We start from the raw sequence: 17897 nt of genomic DNA, 5'->3' as shown, positions 1-17897 counted from the left end.
TGATTTTTTACATTAAACTTCAAGTGTTTCAAATCATTAAATCATTTTTTTTTCACACAATAATCGACGTTCATATAGCGTGTATAACTTAAAGAAAGAGAAACAATGTATGATAGATATACCTGTATGTATCCAGATAGGGTGTGTACATAGCTCACGTATTCCATCGTCCTGGGTCCTTACACAGTGATAGTTGTCTGGTGGTGAACAGGCTTTGACCACTGACCTCTGATTCCACGCACTTTCTGTAACTGGACACTCAGATATATACGACATATTCAATGGGGCTTATTAAATGTTTTGATAAGGTGCACTTTATCTCTTGTTATGCTTTATTATATACATAATTTTATCTGATTAGATACACGGGAGATTATTATACCTTGAACATTGTTCCTTAAATATATCTCTGCTAAATTTCAATTTTTTAAATTTAGAATATTTCAACTGATTGATCAACGATATACGATGTCAAATCTGTATCGGAGGAGACGACATTGGATCAGCACGACTTTTACAATTTCTAAAATGTCCAGAAGTATGTAGTTTGTAATGTTTGACAGTTACAAAGTTGAAATATTACTGATAAAATTACCTTTACATCTGCAATTTTCACATAAAACTGTTTTAATATATTGTAAATCATTTCTTAACTGCAGATTTTAAATTAAAAACGTGTCACGTTTTTTCCCCTTAATCTCCATCAATTTTCTAAGCTTTTGTCGTCTTCAGAATAAATTACTGATTTCCATTACACTACACTGTAATAAATAGTTAAATATATAACTTTTGAGCTGAATTTTGTAGTTTATATATTTCGTCTTTACGATTTAGTCCCTTCCATTGCGCGTACCAAAGTTCATGGTACTTGTGAAGAGTTATCCATCACGTATACCGGTCACGGTAGCCTAGTGGTAGAGCTATCGCTTCGTGATCGGGAAGCCCGGGTTCGATTCTCGTTCGCGGGGCCGCGTCAAACCTAAGAGGTAAACATAGGTAGTGACTGTTCCTTCGGCACTAGAAGTGAATGTCACCGGTTTTTTCGGATTTGACCTTAAAAACGTAGGTTCCGTGTCACAGTAGACGTTGGCACGATAAAGAACCCTCACTGCTCAATCGTCCTAAGTGCCGAGTGTATGTCTAAATTTGAAGCAATTCACCGGCATACGGTGATGTCTCCGTATGAGTGAAAAAAATGGGACCATAAACTATATTCAATCAATCAATCTATCATATATACTTATCTTATTCATCCAAAATTTAATACTTATAGATTAAAGGGTAATTCATGTTAATTCACTGGTCAACTGTCAACGGAAAGACCTACGTTCATAGCGTATTTAGCAAGTCGAAAGTACGACAATAATTTTTTTTCCAAAGTCTGCTACATTTGTTTCATACATGTACTTGGATGTTCTAAAGAATATAGAATGTAATTTAAATTAGGCAATCTAAATTACATTATTGTCATCCTGTAAAATAATGATTTCTTATATAAAACTGTATATTGGATTGTTTATAGAAGTCTTTCTTCTGCTTTATTTTAGTCTAATTGATCACATAGAGGTTTAAGTTACGTTACAAAATCATAATAATAAATTTTAAAAGCAAAATAAAATGTTCTAAAATGCTGTTCAACTGGTTAAAAATTCACCAAAAAAAAATATTCTCCTCCAGGCTTAGGCTAATACAGAAAGGCAGCTATCTCTTAGCCAATGAAATCAAAGGAAAGTTGAGAGGCTAAATATGGGTTACTGACTAAACAAAATATGAGGCTCACCAAGGGTGAGAAATGAAAATCATGGAAACTCGTCGTAATAAAATAATTTATCACATAAATTGCATTTATGAATACCTTATGTCCAACAAGAAAACATATCAAGAAGTATTTATGCAATTTATTTTCAAAAGTGATAAAAATAAGATAAATCACATATTTTTCTTCAAATGTTAATCGCCAGAAGCGAGACACCCTTCTTTAAATATTTTGATATACCTGCTATGTTTGTTGATTTTTATTGAAACCATATGTTTATTCATTCAGGTCTGCATTTTGTTGCATTGCTATCTTTTCTACTTCCTCAATAATTTTGAAGCAACATTATGATCCTCTACATGGAACTTTCCTTTCATAGACCGGAAAATAGACTGGAAACGATCATTCAAGGCGATGAGTTCTTGATCTGTCATTCCTTCAGTTAATGACACGAGTTCTAGGAATACCGTATCGTCACAGTATTTGAAAACTAAATCTTTTCTTTTCTTCCAAAGAACATCAAACGTCACACGAACTGTTTCTCTGCAATGCACGGTCACCATTTTAGCATTTTGTCCAATTTCCGGATACTCGAGCTGCTCGAACAGATTCACATCTTCAACATCAAAAGATTTGCATATATCTGCCAAAGCGTCCTTGTTCAGCTCGTCAGTATTTAATTTACCATTATTTAGCATAAGCATGACTAAAACAACAAAGTGGCGTCTTTCAGAGACACAAGTCGATTCAGAGAGAGCACTGATTCTATTCATAATGCACTCGTGAGTATTTTGAAGAAAATTCGAAACATTTTGAAAATTTCTTGCATCCTCAAAGAGAAGCTTTGCCAATGTCGGTTTTCCAATATCTCCAGCTTGGATTTCGATGAAAGATTGCCTCCATGCATCGATGTCAGTCTTTTGGTATTTTAGGCTCTTCATCATTTCGTTCTTACTCTTCAAATGAGAATCAAATATTACCTTCCAATCCTCATCTTTATAAATATTACCATCTTTTAAATCATAGATTACATTTTTAAAAGAGCTGGATTTAAGTGATGATTTAAAAGCCTCAAGTAGAATGTCTGGGACACACACCAATGCATGTACCATGCCTTTTGTCTTCTTGGTCGATGATTTTAGTTTCTTGAACATATCATCAATAACAGTTTTATTGAACCAGCTTTTAATGCAATGATCAAGAATGAGAAATATCATTTTATCCTCATTTATTACAAAGTCAAGATTTTTCAAATCATGAATATGTTGAAAATTTGCCAGTTTTTCTTTTGTTGTAATTATGTTCGTCAATGCCTGCACAATTTGGTGAGCGAGTTCGGTCTTCCCACTTCCTGGCAATCCAGTTATGATCACAAGTTCCTTGGTTTTCAATTCTTTCGCTATGCTGTCTACGAAAGACAACTTTGGAATATCCAAATGCATATGGTTTTCTGTGAATTATCAATGACGTGTTTGTTGATTGGATGAGAAATAAAAAAACAATCAAAATCTATCAAAAGTAATGAAAATTTTGAAGAAAGAAATGCTTGCATGGAAGGATTAATCAAGTTTTGTAATATTAGACATTGCACGAATAGATTTAAAAAAGAAATATACTTTCCTAAACAAAACAATGGATTAACCTCTTTAAAAATAATCACTACACAAAGGCTTTAAATTTTAACATAAAGATAACATTTTTTTCATAAAATTTCAGTGTAACAAGGATTTTCATAAAATTCAATATTCATAAATTTATGAATTTATTTTTTTCCATTCGTTTGATATATGTACATACGTTTCTTTTCCAATTGTTGACTTTCATTTAAAGGAGAAGGCACTGTTCCTGTAAGTGACACAATATAATGATTAATGATGGTTTCAGTTTCAGTTTCTTTATTTCTTTAAGCCAACTGGCCCATCAGAGTTATACAACAAACATGATAATAACAAAAAGAAAAAACATACAGAGAGAGTGAACGTAAAGAACACATACATGGGAATAATTCTATACATCAATTTTATTTTTTCTTAACATTGTTGCTTCGTTCAAAAATTTGCCCAAATTTACGAGATCTTTAATATTGTGAGAACTTAACAGCTGAATTAATTTAAAGACACTAGGCCTAGTATAATAATACTTTTTCAAAAATTTCTTTCTTATATCAATATACAATGGACATTTCAAAATAAAATGAAATTCATCTTCTATATCATGGAGATTACAACATGTACATAATCTGTTATTTTTAGGTACGTTATGGTGTCGACCTGTTTCAATATTCAACGTGTGATTGGATAACCTGAATTTTGTTAATAGCTGTCTTAATTTTTTGTCAATAGGTTTTGTTAAATACCATTGCAAACAGAAATTGTCAAATAAATGTTGATATAAATTACACTTTGAAGAGTTTGATATATTTTCTAATATAGCTTGCCTAGAAACATCTAACAGTCGTTGTTTTATAATGAGATAAGATCTATCATTTAAATTATCTTCTGTCCAAAGTTGACCTAGACTTAAGAGGGACAATTCTTTTTTAATTTGTAAAATCCATTTGTCATTATGTAATACCATGCTTTCATAACAGGACTTAAGAATGCAATTTTCAGTTGTTCTCAGTTTGATCCAATATTTGAAAATTCTTAATTTCATTGTAACTGCTAATGGAAAACGCCCGAGCTCTGAATAAATCAAACTGATTGAGGTTTTCTTCCCCACACCTAGAGTATTTTTACAGAAATTTAAATGTACCTTTTCTACGTCAGAACATCTATGAAAACCCCATATCTCAGTTCCATAAAGTAACACGCTACATACATATGTATCAAAAATTGAACATAGAGTTTCTACATTAAATTCATACCTCTTTAATTTACTTGAAATAGCAAACATAGCTTTTCTTCCTTGTTCAGCAGCATGCTTCTGCGTTTTTAAAAATTTCCCATTAAAGTTAAATAACATATCTAGATATTTAAATTCATTCACAATTTCTAATTCAGCATTATTGTAGAACCAGGATTCGTTATTGCGTAATTTACCACCATTTCTAAAGACAACAATCTTTGTTTTTGTTACATTAACAGAAAGGCTCCATTCTTCAGTATAATTGTACAGTGTGTTTAACATTTTTTGTAAGCCTTCTGGAGATTCAGCAAAAATAACCATGTCGTCTGCATACATAAGTATGAATAAATTTAACATCTGTAAATCAATATATGGACAGTTATCTGATATAAAACCAACCTCGAAATCATTTACATATAATGAAAATAATATTGGTGATAATGTTTCCCCTTGCATTAAACCTATATCATTGTGGAAGTAATCACTGAGGAAACCATTGTATTTAACACAACTTTTAACATTATTGTATAAGGATTTGATTATCTTTAACATTTTACCTTGGATGCCTAAATGAAATAATTTTTGCCATAATTTTATCCTATCAACAGAATCGAATGCTTTTTGAAAGTCAACAAAACAGCAATATAATCTTTTCTTTATAGAAAGGTACTTATTTATAAGCGATTGCAGAACAAAAATAGCATCAGTTGTTGACATTCCTTTACGAAACCCAAATTGTGCATCTGTCAATATATCATAGGAGTGCTCCCATTCCAGTATCCTATTGTTTAGAACACTTGTAAATAATTTACCAAAACAGCTTACAATAGATATACCATGATAATTGTTAACATCATTCTTATCTCCTTTTTTAAACAATGGAGTAATGAAACATTTTGACCATGATTCAGGGTAAAAACCAGAGTTAAAAATATTATTAAAGAGTTTATGTAGCAGCGGGAGCAATTCGTCGCGGCATTTCATAAACAGTTCGTTAACAATACAATCTTCTCCACAACTTTTATTTGTTTTTAACTTTTTAATTGCTGTGCATATTTCTTCGTAGCTAATCTCTGTATCCAACTCGTCGTATACAGCATCCGAATAGAATTCTTTTTTCAAGATGGGAAGTTTGGAGATAACACTGAATCTTTAATCCAAAAACATAATTAATGACTTAAATATAATTTAAATACAAATACAATTTATCATTGAGTTAAATACTGACTGATGTTTTTCATACTAAACACTGAATTGACAAAGAATGTTCCCGTTATTTTCCGATCATGACAAGGAGCAAACGGCGTGTTTGATTGGTCAAAAGATGATGGTCTCTTCTCCATGGTGCCTGATCCCATCTCTGATGTTTAAGAGTTTTGTGTTTGTTCTGCTCATGATCAGTTTTGTTTGAATGTACTTTTGAATGGACTTTCGAACTTAAACATGTTTGCTATCCACACATATTTCATATATTGTTCGACAATTTAATAAAATTTGCATATCACACTTTTCATTTAGAAAAAAGTAAATATTTTCAAATTATTCAGTGTTTACTTCGCAAATCGATGTCAAGCTGCGGATTCTTCGAGGTCCTGTGTCACGGCAGGCGTTGGTACGTTAAAGAACCCTCATTGCTCAATTAATGACCATGAGAGCCGAGTAAAGATCAAAATTTGAAGCCCTTCACCGGTTTATGGTGACGTCTCTTTTTGAGTGAAAAATTCTCAAAAACATACAGTCTATCAACATTTACTGTCGAAAAATCTCCTCGCAATTCTTTGAATTTTCACAGGATTGTTCTGTGACATCACACCTTCACGGTAGCTCAGTCGATATCGATAGAGCGCTCGCTCCGTGATCGGGAGGTCGTGAGTTTGAATCTTGACCGCAACTGACCTAAGTCAATAAAAAATGTGCAGCAACTGTTTCTTCGTCTTGCGCTCGGCACTTGAAGTGAAAGTTGCGGGTCCTGCGGAAAAGACCTTAAAAACAAAAAGTCCGTTATCACGGCAGGTGTTTGCACGATAAATATACCTTACTGCTTAATGCCCCGAGTGCTGAGTAAAGGTCTAAATTTGAAGCCCTTCAGCGGTATATGGTGACGTTTTTACATGAATGAAAAATTCTCGAATGGGACGTTAAACAACATACAATCAATCAATCTATGACATCACATCTAAATCTGACATATTTGTTTAAAACTCCTGTTTAGGAATGAAGAAAAAAAACCGAACCAAATGTCTTTCAGGATATCACATTCAATGAATTTTTGATCTCAACAATTTCAACAGAAAAAAAATAATTACACTGTCAGAAAATAAACAAATTTGATATGCCTTACACTAAGTACTCCTAAACAGTTACTTGTTGGGAGGTTTTTTCTGTCCTTTTAATTGACATGTCAAACAGCTGTGCTCTACAGACATGTCCTGATGCCTTATCAGATATACACGAATGTGTCTGTAGAGAATTGGACAGACTTTCGCCAACGATGTTCACGTCTCTAAAGAGAATATTCATGAAAACAAAATATATAAAAATCTTGTGCTGAAACTGTTCTTATGTAGAGCATGCTCTTATGTATCTCTGGGATATAACGTGTCAACTTATGAATGGAGGAAACTCTTTTCAAATAAGAACCTTGTCGTTATATCTAAATGTCGAATTGCAGGCCAGAGCAAGTACTTTCAAATTCTGTCTCATACATGTATGAATACAACAAGAGGCCCAAGGGCCTTGTAGGTCACATGAGTATTATGTAACAACTTTCCAGCAATTGAAATTCACAATTTTGAAAGAGGTACCATTGTTACCGGCCGCCAGGAGGCGGTCGGTTATATGATATGAAAGTTTGAAGTCGTTGTGCGTTTCTGCGGAGTTAAACTCAAAACAGTTTAAATAAAAAATATTTTTTAACATTCATATAATAGAATATTAAAAGAGAGTATTTAAATATTTTACAAAATACGCACAAAAATCATAAAATTACAATTTTGTAAATATGGGGTAATTGTTTTATCCAATCCTGATTGACAAAATCTAACATAACTGAGGTGCGGAGACCAAAATAAGCACACGTGTTGGACATGGTCTAAAGCAAAGACCGCGTTATACAGTATACAAGTGTAAACAATTTTACCTTCTCTATTTTAACAGGATTTGTTGAATATATTTTAAAATGCCATGAATATATATACATTTCCGAAAGAAAATTTACAAATGATTAAATAACAATTCATTATCAGTCAGAATACGGTATTACGAGATTTTGCTCCAAGAGACAAGGATTAAGCGCGTTTTACAGTATGCCAAGCCTTTTCCCGCCACATCTCACAAAATAGGAGAAATGTAGTGGCGGATCTATAGAGAGTGGGGGGGGGGGATAGCATCCTCTGATGGCGAGCGAAAAGCCCCACATATTTGTTGCGTTTTTATTAAAATAAAACAACCGGTATATATCTTTACTTTAAAAACATCAAACTTCCGAGAGTTGGTTCATACCAAATTGTGCACGGAGACGCAGAGGACTATGAGTTAGTAGTTTGCTTATACATGTAGTAATGTACATTATGTATGGAAGAAAATCCTGTAATGTTGCATGCAAATGTTCAATGTCATAGGGATATATATTAATTAACAGATAAATAGATATTTTTAACACATCAAGCATTCCAGTATCTGCTTGCTTCATTGAAAGGACCACTTGGTTTGCGGCCGATTTTTGACGCTTGCGTCAATATACGTCTCTTGTTGGTCATTATTATACACTTAGCATGCTTACTTTGGTTACTTAAAATACCCAGAGGTATATCAGAGTAACAACGAGAAAATGCATTTCTACTTTATAACCACTAGTTATGTACCCCTCCCCACAGAAACCACTGACCCTGGGGCCAAGTATATTAATCTATTTTCAGACTAAGTACCACCCTACTTATGCAATTTCACTATATAATCGAGAATAATAGAGCCCCTCCCTAACACTAGAACCATTGACCCTGGGGCATAAAATTTACAATTTTGGAAGAGGCAGTCTTATTCAACATCCTAGTACATGTAACTATGTACTTTTTTTAAGTTAATTTAATGCCAAGGAGCAGAGAAGATTTTTAAAGAAGTAATGCATTTTCAATATATTTGGCCCACCCTAGCACTAGAACCCCAACCCTGGGGCCATGAATTCATAATTTAGGAAGAGGACTCAATGTGATTACAATCATGCCAACAGTTTGACTGCTTGATGTCTAGGAGTAAAGAAGATTTTTAAAGATTGCAGTAATTTTAGTGGTTTTGGCCCCACCCCTCAGGCCCTAGAGTGGGGGGGGGGGGACAGAGACCATTAAATTCACAATTTTTGTTCCCTTTCACCCATAGACGCTTTGTGCAAAAATTGGTTGAGCAATTGCAGAGAAGAAACTGAAAATATTCCAATGTTAACACACGACGGACGACGCACAACGACGGATGAAAACAGATAGCAATAGGTCGCCTGAGTTTACACTGGTTAACTAAAAAGGATAACTCTTACCTTTATTTTCGTTGATAGTTTTCTCTGGATTATCTAGCAGTGTTTTTTTCTCTATGTTACCTTCTTCTATATCACCATCATAATCGTGCCTCTCTTTATCTGCAGTGGAAAAGAAATCACTTAGAGATTATCTTGAACAAGTCACAGTTTATCATGTTAATTATGTCGTACTGTTTTTCTAAAATATTTATTGTTCGTATCGATGAAACTTTACTTGGATTTTTTTTAATCTTTCAAATAAAAAAAAATAGTTTAAGTGCCTTTTTCTGCATTTTTCGATTTTATTCATGAGAAAAGAATTAGAAATAACAGCATTCTCCCAAAAAGTTTATAGCCTTTAATTAGTGATAATACTTAACCGAAGGTCTTTAGCGAGACTGTGACTCATTTGGTTTAAGACTCAGCTAGATGGTTGCCTGTGTTTTCATGCTACAGCCATTTTTATCTGACCTAGAAACTCATGTCACATAAACGCTTCAGTTTGGCAAGAGACACTATCCTCACTATGAAATTTATATAGTTTCTTCAAAATTAGGAGTAAAAAGATCGAATGTTGATGCTCAGTGTGATAAATTTATATACGTGTATCTATAAATCACATTAGCGCAACACGAAAAGTGACCACTGAGCCCATATCCGTAAATTCCAGTATTTTTTTTTTGCAGAAAGTTGTCTGGTCATTAAAGCCTCGCACACTATTTGCATACTTTTTTCTTACAAATTTTCATTAGACATAGATATATCTATGTCTAATGAAAATTTTCATGAAAAACAATTTATAATTGGTTATAAGTTTGTTCTCCTCTTTACAAAGATGCTCAATACGAAAGTTATTCATGCGAATAATGCTCCTGTTTTGTGTTGTTTTGTGGGCTTCGATAGTGAATTCTGTTCGTTATCTTCATATCCTTCAAAAACGAACAAAACAATGAAGTTGATATGTCCAAAAACGAGATTTTTTATAACAATGTATATCAATATGCCAAAGCACTTTATCTCAGATGTTTAATACAAAAATAAAAAAGGACGAAAAGAAATAACAATAAGGCATCGTAGGTGGCGCTGAAAATAATACTTAAATAAACAAAACAACTTGACAAACCTGATTAACAATAAAAAACCAAATCTGGCACTTATCATGAAAAATAGCTAACAATGATTATTTGCAATCTGAAAATTAACCTTTGAAAATAACACAAAATTAGAACAGAACAATCAAAAAAATCTGCAATCATGGAATCTTAAGAGAATACATAACATTACATTTTCTGTTGACCAGACGAAATAAGAGGAATACCTCCATATAAAGATAGCTTGTTTATATTTGCTCGGTTGGTCATAATATGGACGATATTCATGATTATGGTTACAAAATTTGATGGATATTTAAAGCATGAAAAAACAACAATAAATCTTTTTTAAAATGCTATTGTTTTTTTAATGATGACCTTATATTGATGTCAGCAACAGTAGCCTAAGATTGGGCTTGATAAAAATTTCAGTTTTAAAATAATAGCACACGCGCTTTTATCGATACATTTAGATTGAAATGCAATTTTGTGAAAAGCTTGATGTTATTTTAAAACACTGCTTTGATTGATTGATGTATGTTGTTTAACGTCCTTCTCGAGAATTTTTCACCTATATGCAGACGCCACCACTTACCGGTGGAGAGCTGCAAATTTTTCTTATACTCCGGGTATTGAGCAATGAGAGATCATTTTCGTACCAACACATACTTCGACACGGGACCTCGGTTTATGCGGTCTCATCCGAAGGACGGGTCTCCACGTCCCACAGTAGCATTGCACTTGAAAATGTGTGAGAATGTTTTGTTGTTGAAATAGATTTAATTATGAAACAAAACATATACCAAAGGCATTGTTCAAGTTTTGTAATTAGGAGGATATTTTAAATATTACCATATATGGGAAACCCTGTACTTTTATACCGTCAGGTATTTTTGATTTCTTTGATCTTACCTAGAGGTAGATCCGTAGAATCTTTCTTGCTTGTCATTTTTTGCCGCCTTTTCTGTTCTATTAAAAAAACGTGATGTTATCGCAAAACAATAACACTGGTAGAATGTTCATATGAATATCTAATTTCTTTAAAAATAAAAAATGCATAACTGTTGTTGATCCACATATATATTTCTTTTCTCTTCCAGAATATCACAATGGCCAACACCAAAGGAAGGACAAAGAGTATCAATGCAGCTAGTGCTGAATTATCCCCTCCACTTTCTTCAGGGCCATGGTTTACAGGTAATGTAATGTTTTGTTGAACAAAAGAAGTTGGTAGTGACTTATCTAGATCTGTTGTAACTTCCCTTCAATTAAAGAAAATGTACTTAGGCCTAAATGATAAAAACAATCGTTTACTCTTTTGCTGGTATGTTTAATTTGCTACAATATTTTATTATTTATTATTTTATTATTGTAGTCAAATTACTCTTTCTATTTAAATGAGCAATGAGTTATTATTCAGCATAATTTGAAAGAAATCTCGAAATTAATTTGACTTGTTAACTTTTACTTGAAGTCCTTTTCAGTGTGATTACGTCAAAAAACCAAACCAAAACACCATCCTTTATTAGAAAGTCAATCAATTGTTTTTCTGTTGCAGAAAATTAGTTTGTTTACTTAATAATATAAGTACATCAATTAGTAATGCACAGATTGGAATTCTTAAACAACTATATTTCCTTTGAAGTTTTTATTTTTTACATATTTATTCACATATATTTTGAATTTTTTCTTACCAACCTTTTTTCAGGAAAACATGATGGGTCTGAAATAAAAAAAAGTCCAAATAATTTAATCCGAAATATCTATAGTAACTTAATTTTTTATTCTTTAAAAGGTTAGGACAAAAAGTAATTGAAGAAATAAACGTTGGCATTCAATGAAATGTCTTGCTACAATAATGATTTGAACATATTTTATTGTATATTATACTTTTCAATAAAGGTTAATAGTGTGTAGATATAACAACCTGAAGAGTAGAATTTGAGTTCAAGGAATTTTATAGTAAAATGGAATTTCAATTTCAATAATGTTGTCGAATTTGTTGTTTGAAAATACGATTTAATGATCAAAGGATACTAGGGTGGTTTTATAAATAATACAAAGAAGCAAATTCAAAGAATTGTGGTCCCCCGTTTTCGGTGCCTTTGTGGGTGAGATGTTATTTTTATGACATATTGTGTCTAATATGAACACCCTAAGATATGTCATTTATTTAGAAATATAAGGTCAATCGTGAAGGTCAAGGGGTACATGTAAGAAATCATAGCATGTTGGGAATTATCTTGTCACAGGTAATGCACATGTCATATATGAAAGTCCTATCTCTTCTCAAAATAAGGAACAAGATGTGTTTGTTAAACACTGATGACCCCGAATGGCAACAAAACGAAGATTAAAATTTCTTAAATGCAAATAAATATATTATTACCCAAAGAAGGTTTTTTTTCTCACAAAAAATACGATCGATACATACAAAATCCCTAGCACCACCTGTTCAAAAGTTATAGTCGAGGATAAGTCTTTGAAATGTAGGTCGAATTCCAAGGTGAAAGGGTCTGAGTTGTTGGTTTCCTAAGAAAGGTCTTGTCAGAGGTAATACATATGTGAAGATTGAAACCCCTAACGCTAACCGTTCAAAAGTTATGGCCAAGGTTAAAGTTTTTTAAAAGTAGGTCAACTCCAAAGTAAAAAGCCAAAGGGTTAAAGTTTTTGGTATCCAATAAAAGGTCTTCTCACAAGGATTACATATATTTGAAGTATAAAAGCCCTAGCCCTTACCATTCAAAAGTTATCGTCAAGGTTAACGTTTTTTCATAATTATGTTAATCTCCCATTTCAAGGTCAAAAGGTCAAACCTGTTGGCATCCAGTGAAAGGTCTTGCCACAAAAAATACATAAGTGAAAGATGAAAGTCCTAGTATCTACCGTTCAAAAGTTGTGACCGAGGTTAAAGTTTTAAAAAAGTAGTTAAAACTCAAGGTCAAAGGTTCAAAATTCTTGGTATCCAATGAAAGGACTTCTCACAAGGATTAAATATGTGAAGTACGAAAGCCTTAGCCCTTACCGTTCAAAGGTATGGTCAAGGTTAATGTTTTTTTCATAAGTACGTAAATCCTCAAGGTCAAGGTCAAAATGTCTTTATTATTGTTATTGGCATTCAATAAAATGTCTTGCTACAAAGAATACATATGTGAAATATGAAAGTCCCAGTAACTACCATTCAAAAGTTGTGACCAAGGTTAAAGTTTTAAAAAAGTAGTTAAAACTGTCAAAGTTCTTGATATTCAATGAAGGTTTTCTCACAAGAATTACATATGTTTAGTACAGAAGCCTTATTCCTTACCGTTCAAACGTTATCGTCAAGGTGAGAGTCTTTTCATAAGAAAATTAGTACAAAAATCGCCAAGTTCAAGGTCAAAAGGTCAAAGTTGTTGGCATCCAATGAAAGATCTTGCCACAAAAAATACATATGTGAAATATGAAAGTCCTAGTACCTACCATTCGAAAGTTATGGCCAAAGTAAAAGTTTGGAATTTTTGTGTAAAAGTGGGTCAAACTCCAAGGTCATGGTCAAAATGTCAAATTTGGTGGTACCCAATGAAAAGTCTTGTCACAAGGAATACACATGTGAAATATGAAAGTCATAGTTCCACTAAATCAAAAGTTATGAGCAAGGTTAAAGTTTTTGTGACGAACGGACAGCTAAACGGACAGACGGACACACGAATGAGATTTAATGTCCCCTCGCTTTCGCGAAAGCGGGGAACAAAAAGTGATCTGAAAGTAAGAAATGTAAACTATCATTGTTAAGTGTAATATCCCATGAATTTAAAAATCTTCTCTTCAGAATTCCATGAAATGTTGTGATGATGAAATTTTGTGACAATGAATGTCTTTTAGTGTAAATTTTACATTTTCGGACACATGTATGTTGCCGACAGCTTTGTCTTTGATTTATTTTTGTGTATTTACAGATTCTAATCAAAGACTATTCTTTCCACAAATAAAAATCATATCTTTGATATACATTCTTAGGCGATTTATGTAAAGAATGAAACACATGGCCACGGAAATAACGAACAGCATTCAAGATGAAAAGTCCATAAAACAGAACAAAATAGGAGCAGAGCAAACATGGACCTCCGAAACATCAGAGGTGCCATGGAGGAGTGAGCATCCCCTGCTAACCGGTCACACCCGCCGTGTGTTCCTTGTCAGGATCGGGAAGTAACGGAAAAATACGTCGTCAATTCAGTACATATAAATAATTGAGTGACAATTAGAATGAAAAACTGTTCAAAGGATTTGAACATCGCCTTAAACTTTGGACATTTAAATAAATTGAAATGGAAACAAAATTTAAATTTTATATCCCATACACATTACAGCATGATAAAATCTTGTTGCCTGATTATAGTTCATATCTAAATTTAATAAAATGAATTAAATATGACAAATAAACATTTGCTGAATATCTCAGCTACCTGCACGCATTATTTTATTATGCCCCCCCCCCCCCGTAAAGGAAGTTTCGGGGACATAATAAATTATAGTTTTCGCCCTGTCCGTCCGTCTGTCTGTCCGTCCGTCTGTTTGTTTGGCTGTCTGTTTGTCAGCAATAACTTTAACCTTGCCATAACTTTTGCGTTCGTGGCTTTCATATTTAAGAGGTGTATTTCTTATGTCAAGACCTTTCTTTCGGTACCACCGAAATTGATCTTTTGACCTTGGAGTTTGACCTACTTTTACAAAATGTACCACACTTTAACTTCTCTATAACATTTAAACGGTTGGTGCTAGAACTTATCATATGTATTCTCTGTGGCAAGCCCTGTTATTGCATTTCAATAGTTTTGACCCTTTGACCTTTACCTAGGAGGATGACCTACTTTAAAAAAAAAACCTTTAATCTCATTCATAACTTTTTAACATTAAGGGCTAGTCTTTCATACTTCACATATGCAATCCTCGGGACAAGACCTTTCTTAAGAAACCAATTACTTTGACTCTTTGACCTTGGAGTTTGACCAAATTTTAGAAAACTTTAACCTTGGCCATAACGTTTTAACGGTTAAAGTCAGGACTCTCATCCTTCAAATTTGTAATTCTTGAGACAAGACCTTTCTTTAAAAACCAACAACTTTGGCCCTTTTACCTTGATCTAGGAGTTTGACCTACTTTTAAAAAATACTTTCACCTTAAGCATAACTTTTGAACAGGTGGTGCTAGGGCATTCATATATTTTACTACTATATTTCCTGTGAAAAGACTTTACTTTGGCTACCAACATATTTAATTTGCATCTGAGAAAGTTTAACCTTCGCTATGTTGCCATACTGGGGGCATCAGTGTTTCACAAACACATCTTGGTATTTAGAAAAAAAAAAGCATTGCAACGATTTGACTGGACAAATCTCTTACATGGACCAGTAAACGACATTGTAGTTTAAAACAATGTTCAGTCTAATCTACGGTGTTAGACACGAAAGCAGAGGAGAAGGAATTTTTAAGCACAGCATTTATGCTAGGTTATCTTTTTATCTATGATCACAGTTTATTGCTTCAGAGATAAAATATACATATTTTTAGCAAGTAGAAGCCTGTACTTACACTTGAAGACCTGGTTTGATATGTACACGGCTGTAGGGCACTTCAACGTTCTCCTCCGTCGACAGTTACTAGAATCCAGTCTACCGGCTTTGTTATAATAGGGACATTTTCCTACAATGTTAACCAAAACAATAAAACGCATGGGGAACCTATCGAGAAAAAAAATGTTACATGAATCTTTTAGCAAACCATCTAACTGTTCCTCACTTTCTTCAAAATGTTTGAATTCAAAAGATTTTTTTTTTTAGAATCGTTCGATATATCATGCAAAAGGTCGACTAAAAAAGCACGTAAAGCAGTTCTCATGCAATTCTTTCAGACACTCGACGTATCTCCTTTTAAATTTTACTTATGCCTTTGTACCCCTGCCCAGAAAACTTAGATCCGCATACTCACTTTAGTGATGCCCAAAAGAAACGAAGGACTTTTAAAACCCATCATCCAAGTTTATATCAAATCTTTAAATTTTAAATGCATGAAAAAAAATATAATTAAAATGCTTTAACTTTACTGTAGGACATACACGTAGACTGTATTGATATACCTGCTTGCATCCAGATAGGGTGTGTACATAGTTCACGTATTCCACCATCCTGGGTCCTGACACAGTGATAGTTACCTGGTGGTGAACAGGCTTTGACCACTGACCTCTGATTCCACGCACTTTCTGTAACTGGACACTCAGATATATACGACATCTTCAGAAAGGCTAATCAAATTCTAATAAACTAGTTTAATCTTTATCTGTGTGTTGTAACATTTTACGCAAATCATTAATCTGATAAGATAAAATTTTATTTTACATACATGTAACATTACTCAATACTGATATCATAATTTCATATTTTTAAGTAAAATTAATTACTGAGTAAAAAAATTCTCGAGAGGGACGTTAAACAATAATAGGCATCGCATACAATACAGGCATTTTTATCTCTCATAAGTTACTTTAGAAGACTTTTCCCTTTTGAGAAATAGATTCACATTATTTTTTTCAATTTCTTTTAAAATAAAAATTTGATAAATAAAGATTTTCAGATTATTTAAGCACAGAAGAAGCGACTCTTAAACACAATAACATTATTTATTTTCTAAATCTAATCTCAAGTCCTTGTTCCCTCCCTCAAGAGACCAATCCCCCATCTGCCTTTCCCCTCCCCTGCTTCCAATCCATTATTCTAATTTATTTATTGCTCAGGATAAACATCCAATGACATATTACAAATTGTACAATAATATTTACATAGGAAATAAACGGTTGTACATATGAAAGAAAAAAGTAATAATAATATTGTATGACAGGGATTATACAACAATAATAATACCTCTACAGATTTAAAAATAGTACAAATACAATATGCATGTAAAGTTTACATATGATATAACACAGACTAATTATTGACAGTTCCTTATTTCAAAAGCTTTTAAAATATATTTTGCAAGATTACAGAGTTCTTCGTGACATTATTAGCACTAATGAGCTGTATAAATTTAAACTCAGAGGGGTTACTCCAATAATATTTCTTAATGAATTTTTTTCTCAAGTCTAAGTATATAGGACATATGAGTATAAAATGATATTCATTCTCTATATCTTTACTTGATTTACAAATTGAACAAAATCTTTGGTCTCCTGGGATATTTTTGTGCCTGCCAGTTTCAACTGATAAGTTGTGTGCGGACAAACGAATTTTAGAAATACATCTCTTAAACATTTTTGGAATATGCTTCACCAAGTAATATTGTAGACAGAAATTACTAATCAAGTGTTTATAACCTACACTTTGATTCTTTAGCCATATCACATAATAAATTCTGTACAAAATTATCTTTCAATCTCTCATGTATGACATGAAGACAAATTCGACTATTCAAGCTATTCTTTTCATTCCAGATATAATCAAGTCCTAAATTATACAGTTGCTTTTTTTTTTAATAACAATCACTCCTTCCTTTCCCTTTATAATTAATCTGACACCACCATTAAATACCTTAATGAATTGTGAATTAACAGTCGATCGCATTTAAATCAAAATAATCATTTTTAAACGATAGGATGAATGTGCTTGATCCACTGCATACAAAGCATTAAACCACCCACGATGTTTTAAAAAAGCGACATATT

The 17897-nt window shown here is 32.8% G+C and overlaps 2 protein-coding genes across 2 annotated transcripts; both read right to left on the bottom strand.

Annotated features, from left to right (window-relative positions):
• Positions 1–1816: 1816 nt before the first annotated feature.
• Positions 1817–3573, bottom strand: LOC134238914 (uncharacterized). Its single transcript, XM_062721032.1, has 2 exons — positions 3554–3573; positions 1817–3206 (listed from the first exon to the last, which is right to left on the bottom strand). Exon 2 carries the CDS (start codon positions 3196–3198, stop codon positions 2074–2076), a length of 1125 nt encoding a protein of 374 aa, XP_062577016.1. The 5' UTR covers positions 3199–3206; positions 3554–3573; the 3' UTR covers positions 1817–2073.
• A 791-nt stretch (positions 3574–4364) lies between these two features.
• Positions 4365–16520, bottom strand: LOC134238927 (uncharacterized). Its single transcript, XM_062721043.1, has 8 exons — positions 16317–16520; positions 15773–15883; positions 11900–11924; positions 11264–11463; positions 11114–11170; positions 9132–9230; positions 4623–4929; positions 4365–4479 (listed from the first exon to the last, which is right to left on the bottom strand). The coding sequence occupies exons 1-8, from the start codon at positions 16468–16470 to the stop codon at positions 4365–4367; spliced, it is 1068 nt and encodes a 355-aa protein (XP_062577027.1). The 5' UTR covers positions 16471–16520.
• Between the last annotated feature and the right edge of the window lie 1377 nt (positions 16521–17897).

The sequence above is a fragment of the Saccostrea cucullata genome, unplaced genomic scaffold (assembly GCF_032062105.1).
Source record: "Saccostrea cucullata isolate Sc308-1 unplaced genomic scaffold, CSIRO_AGI_Scuc_v1 ctg383, whole genome shotgun sequence".
Lineage (NCBI taxonomy): Eukaryota > Metazoa > Mollusca > Bivalvia > Ostreida > Ostreidae > Saccostrea > Saccostrea cuccullata.
The sequence above is the reverse complement of the archived record's forward strand: the minus strand, read 5'-3'. Positions and strand labels throughout refer to the sequence as shown.

What these genes read in the sequence shown, in the direction of transcription:
- LOC134238914 (XM_062721032.1), bottom strand. Translation starts at nt 3,198, where the DNA reads ATGCATTTGGATATTCCAAAGTTGTCTTTCGTAGACAGCATAGCGAAA.
- LOC134238927 (XM_062721043.1), bottom strand. Translation starts at nt 16,470, where the DNA reads ATGTCGTATATATCTGAGTGTCCAGTTACAGAAAGTGCGTGGAATCAG. An exon ending in TCATGTTTTCCTGAAAAAAG is followed by an intron (nt 11,464 to 11,899) that starts GTTGGTAAGAAA and finishes CTTTAATTGAAG; the next exon opens with GGAAGTTACAACAGATCTAG. An exon ending in ATTTCAAGTAAATTAAAGAG is followed by an intron (nt 4,480 to 4,622) that starts GTATGAATTTAA and finishes AAAATACTCTAG; the next exon opens with GTGTGGGGAAGAAAACCTCA.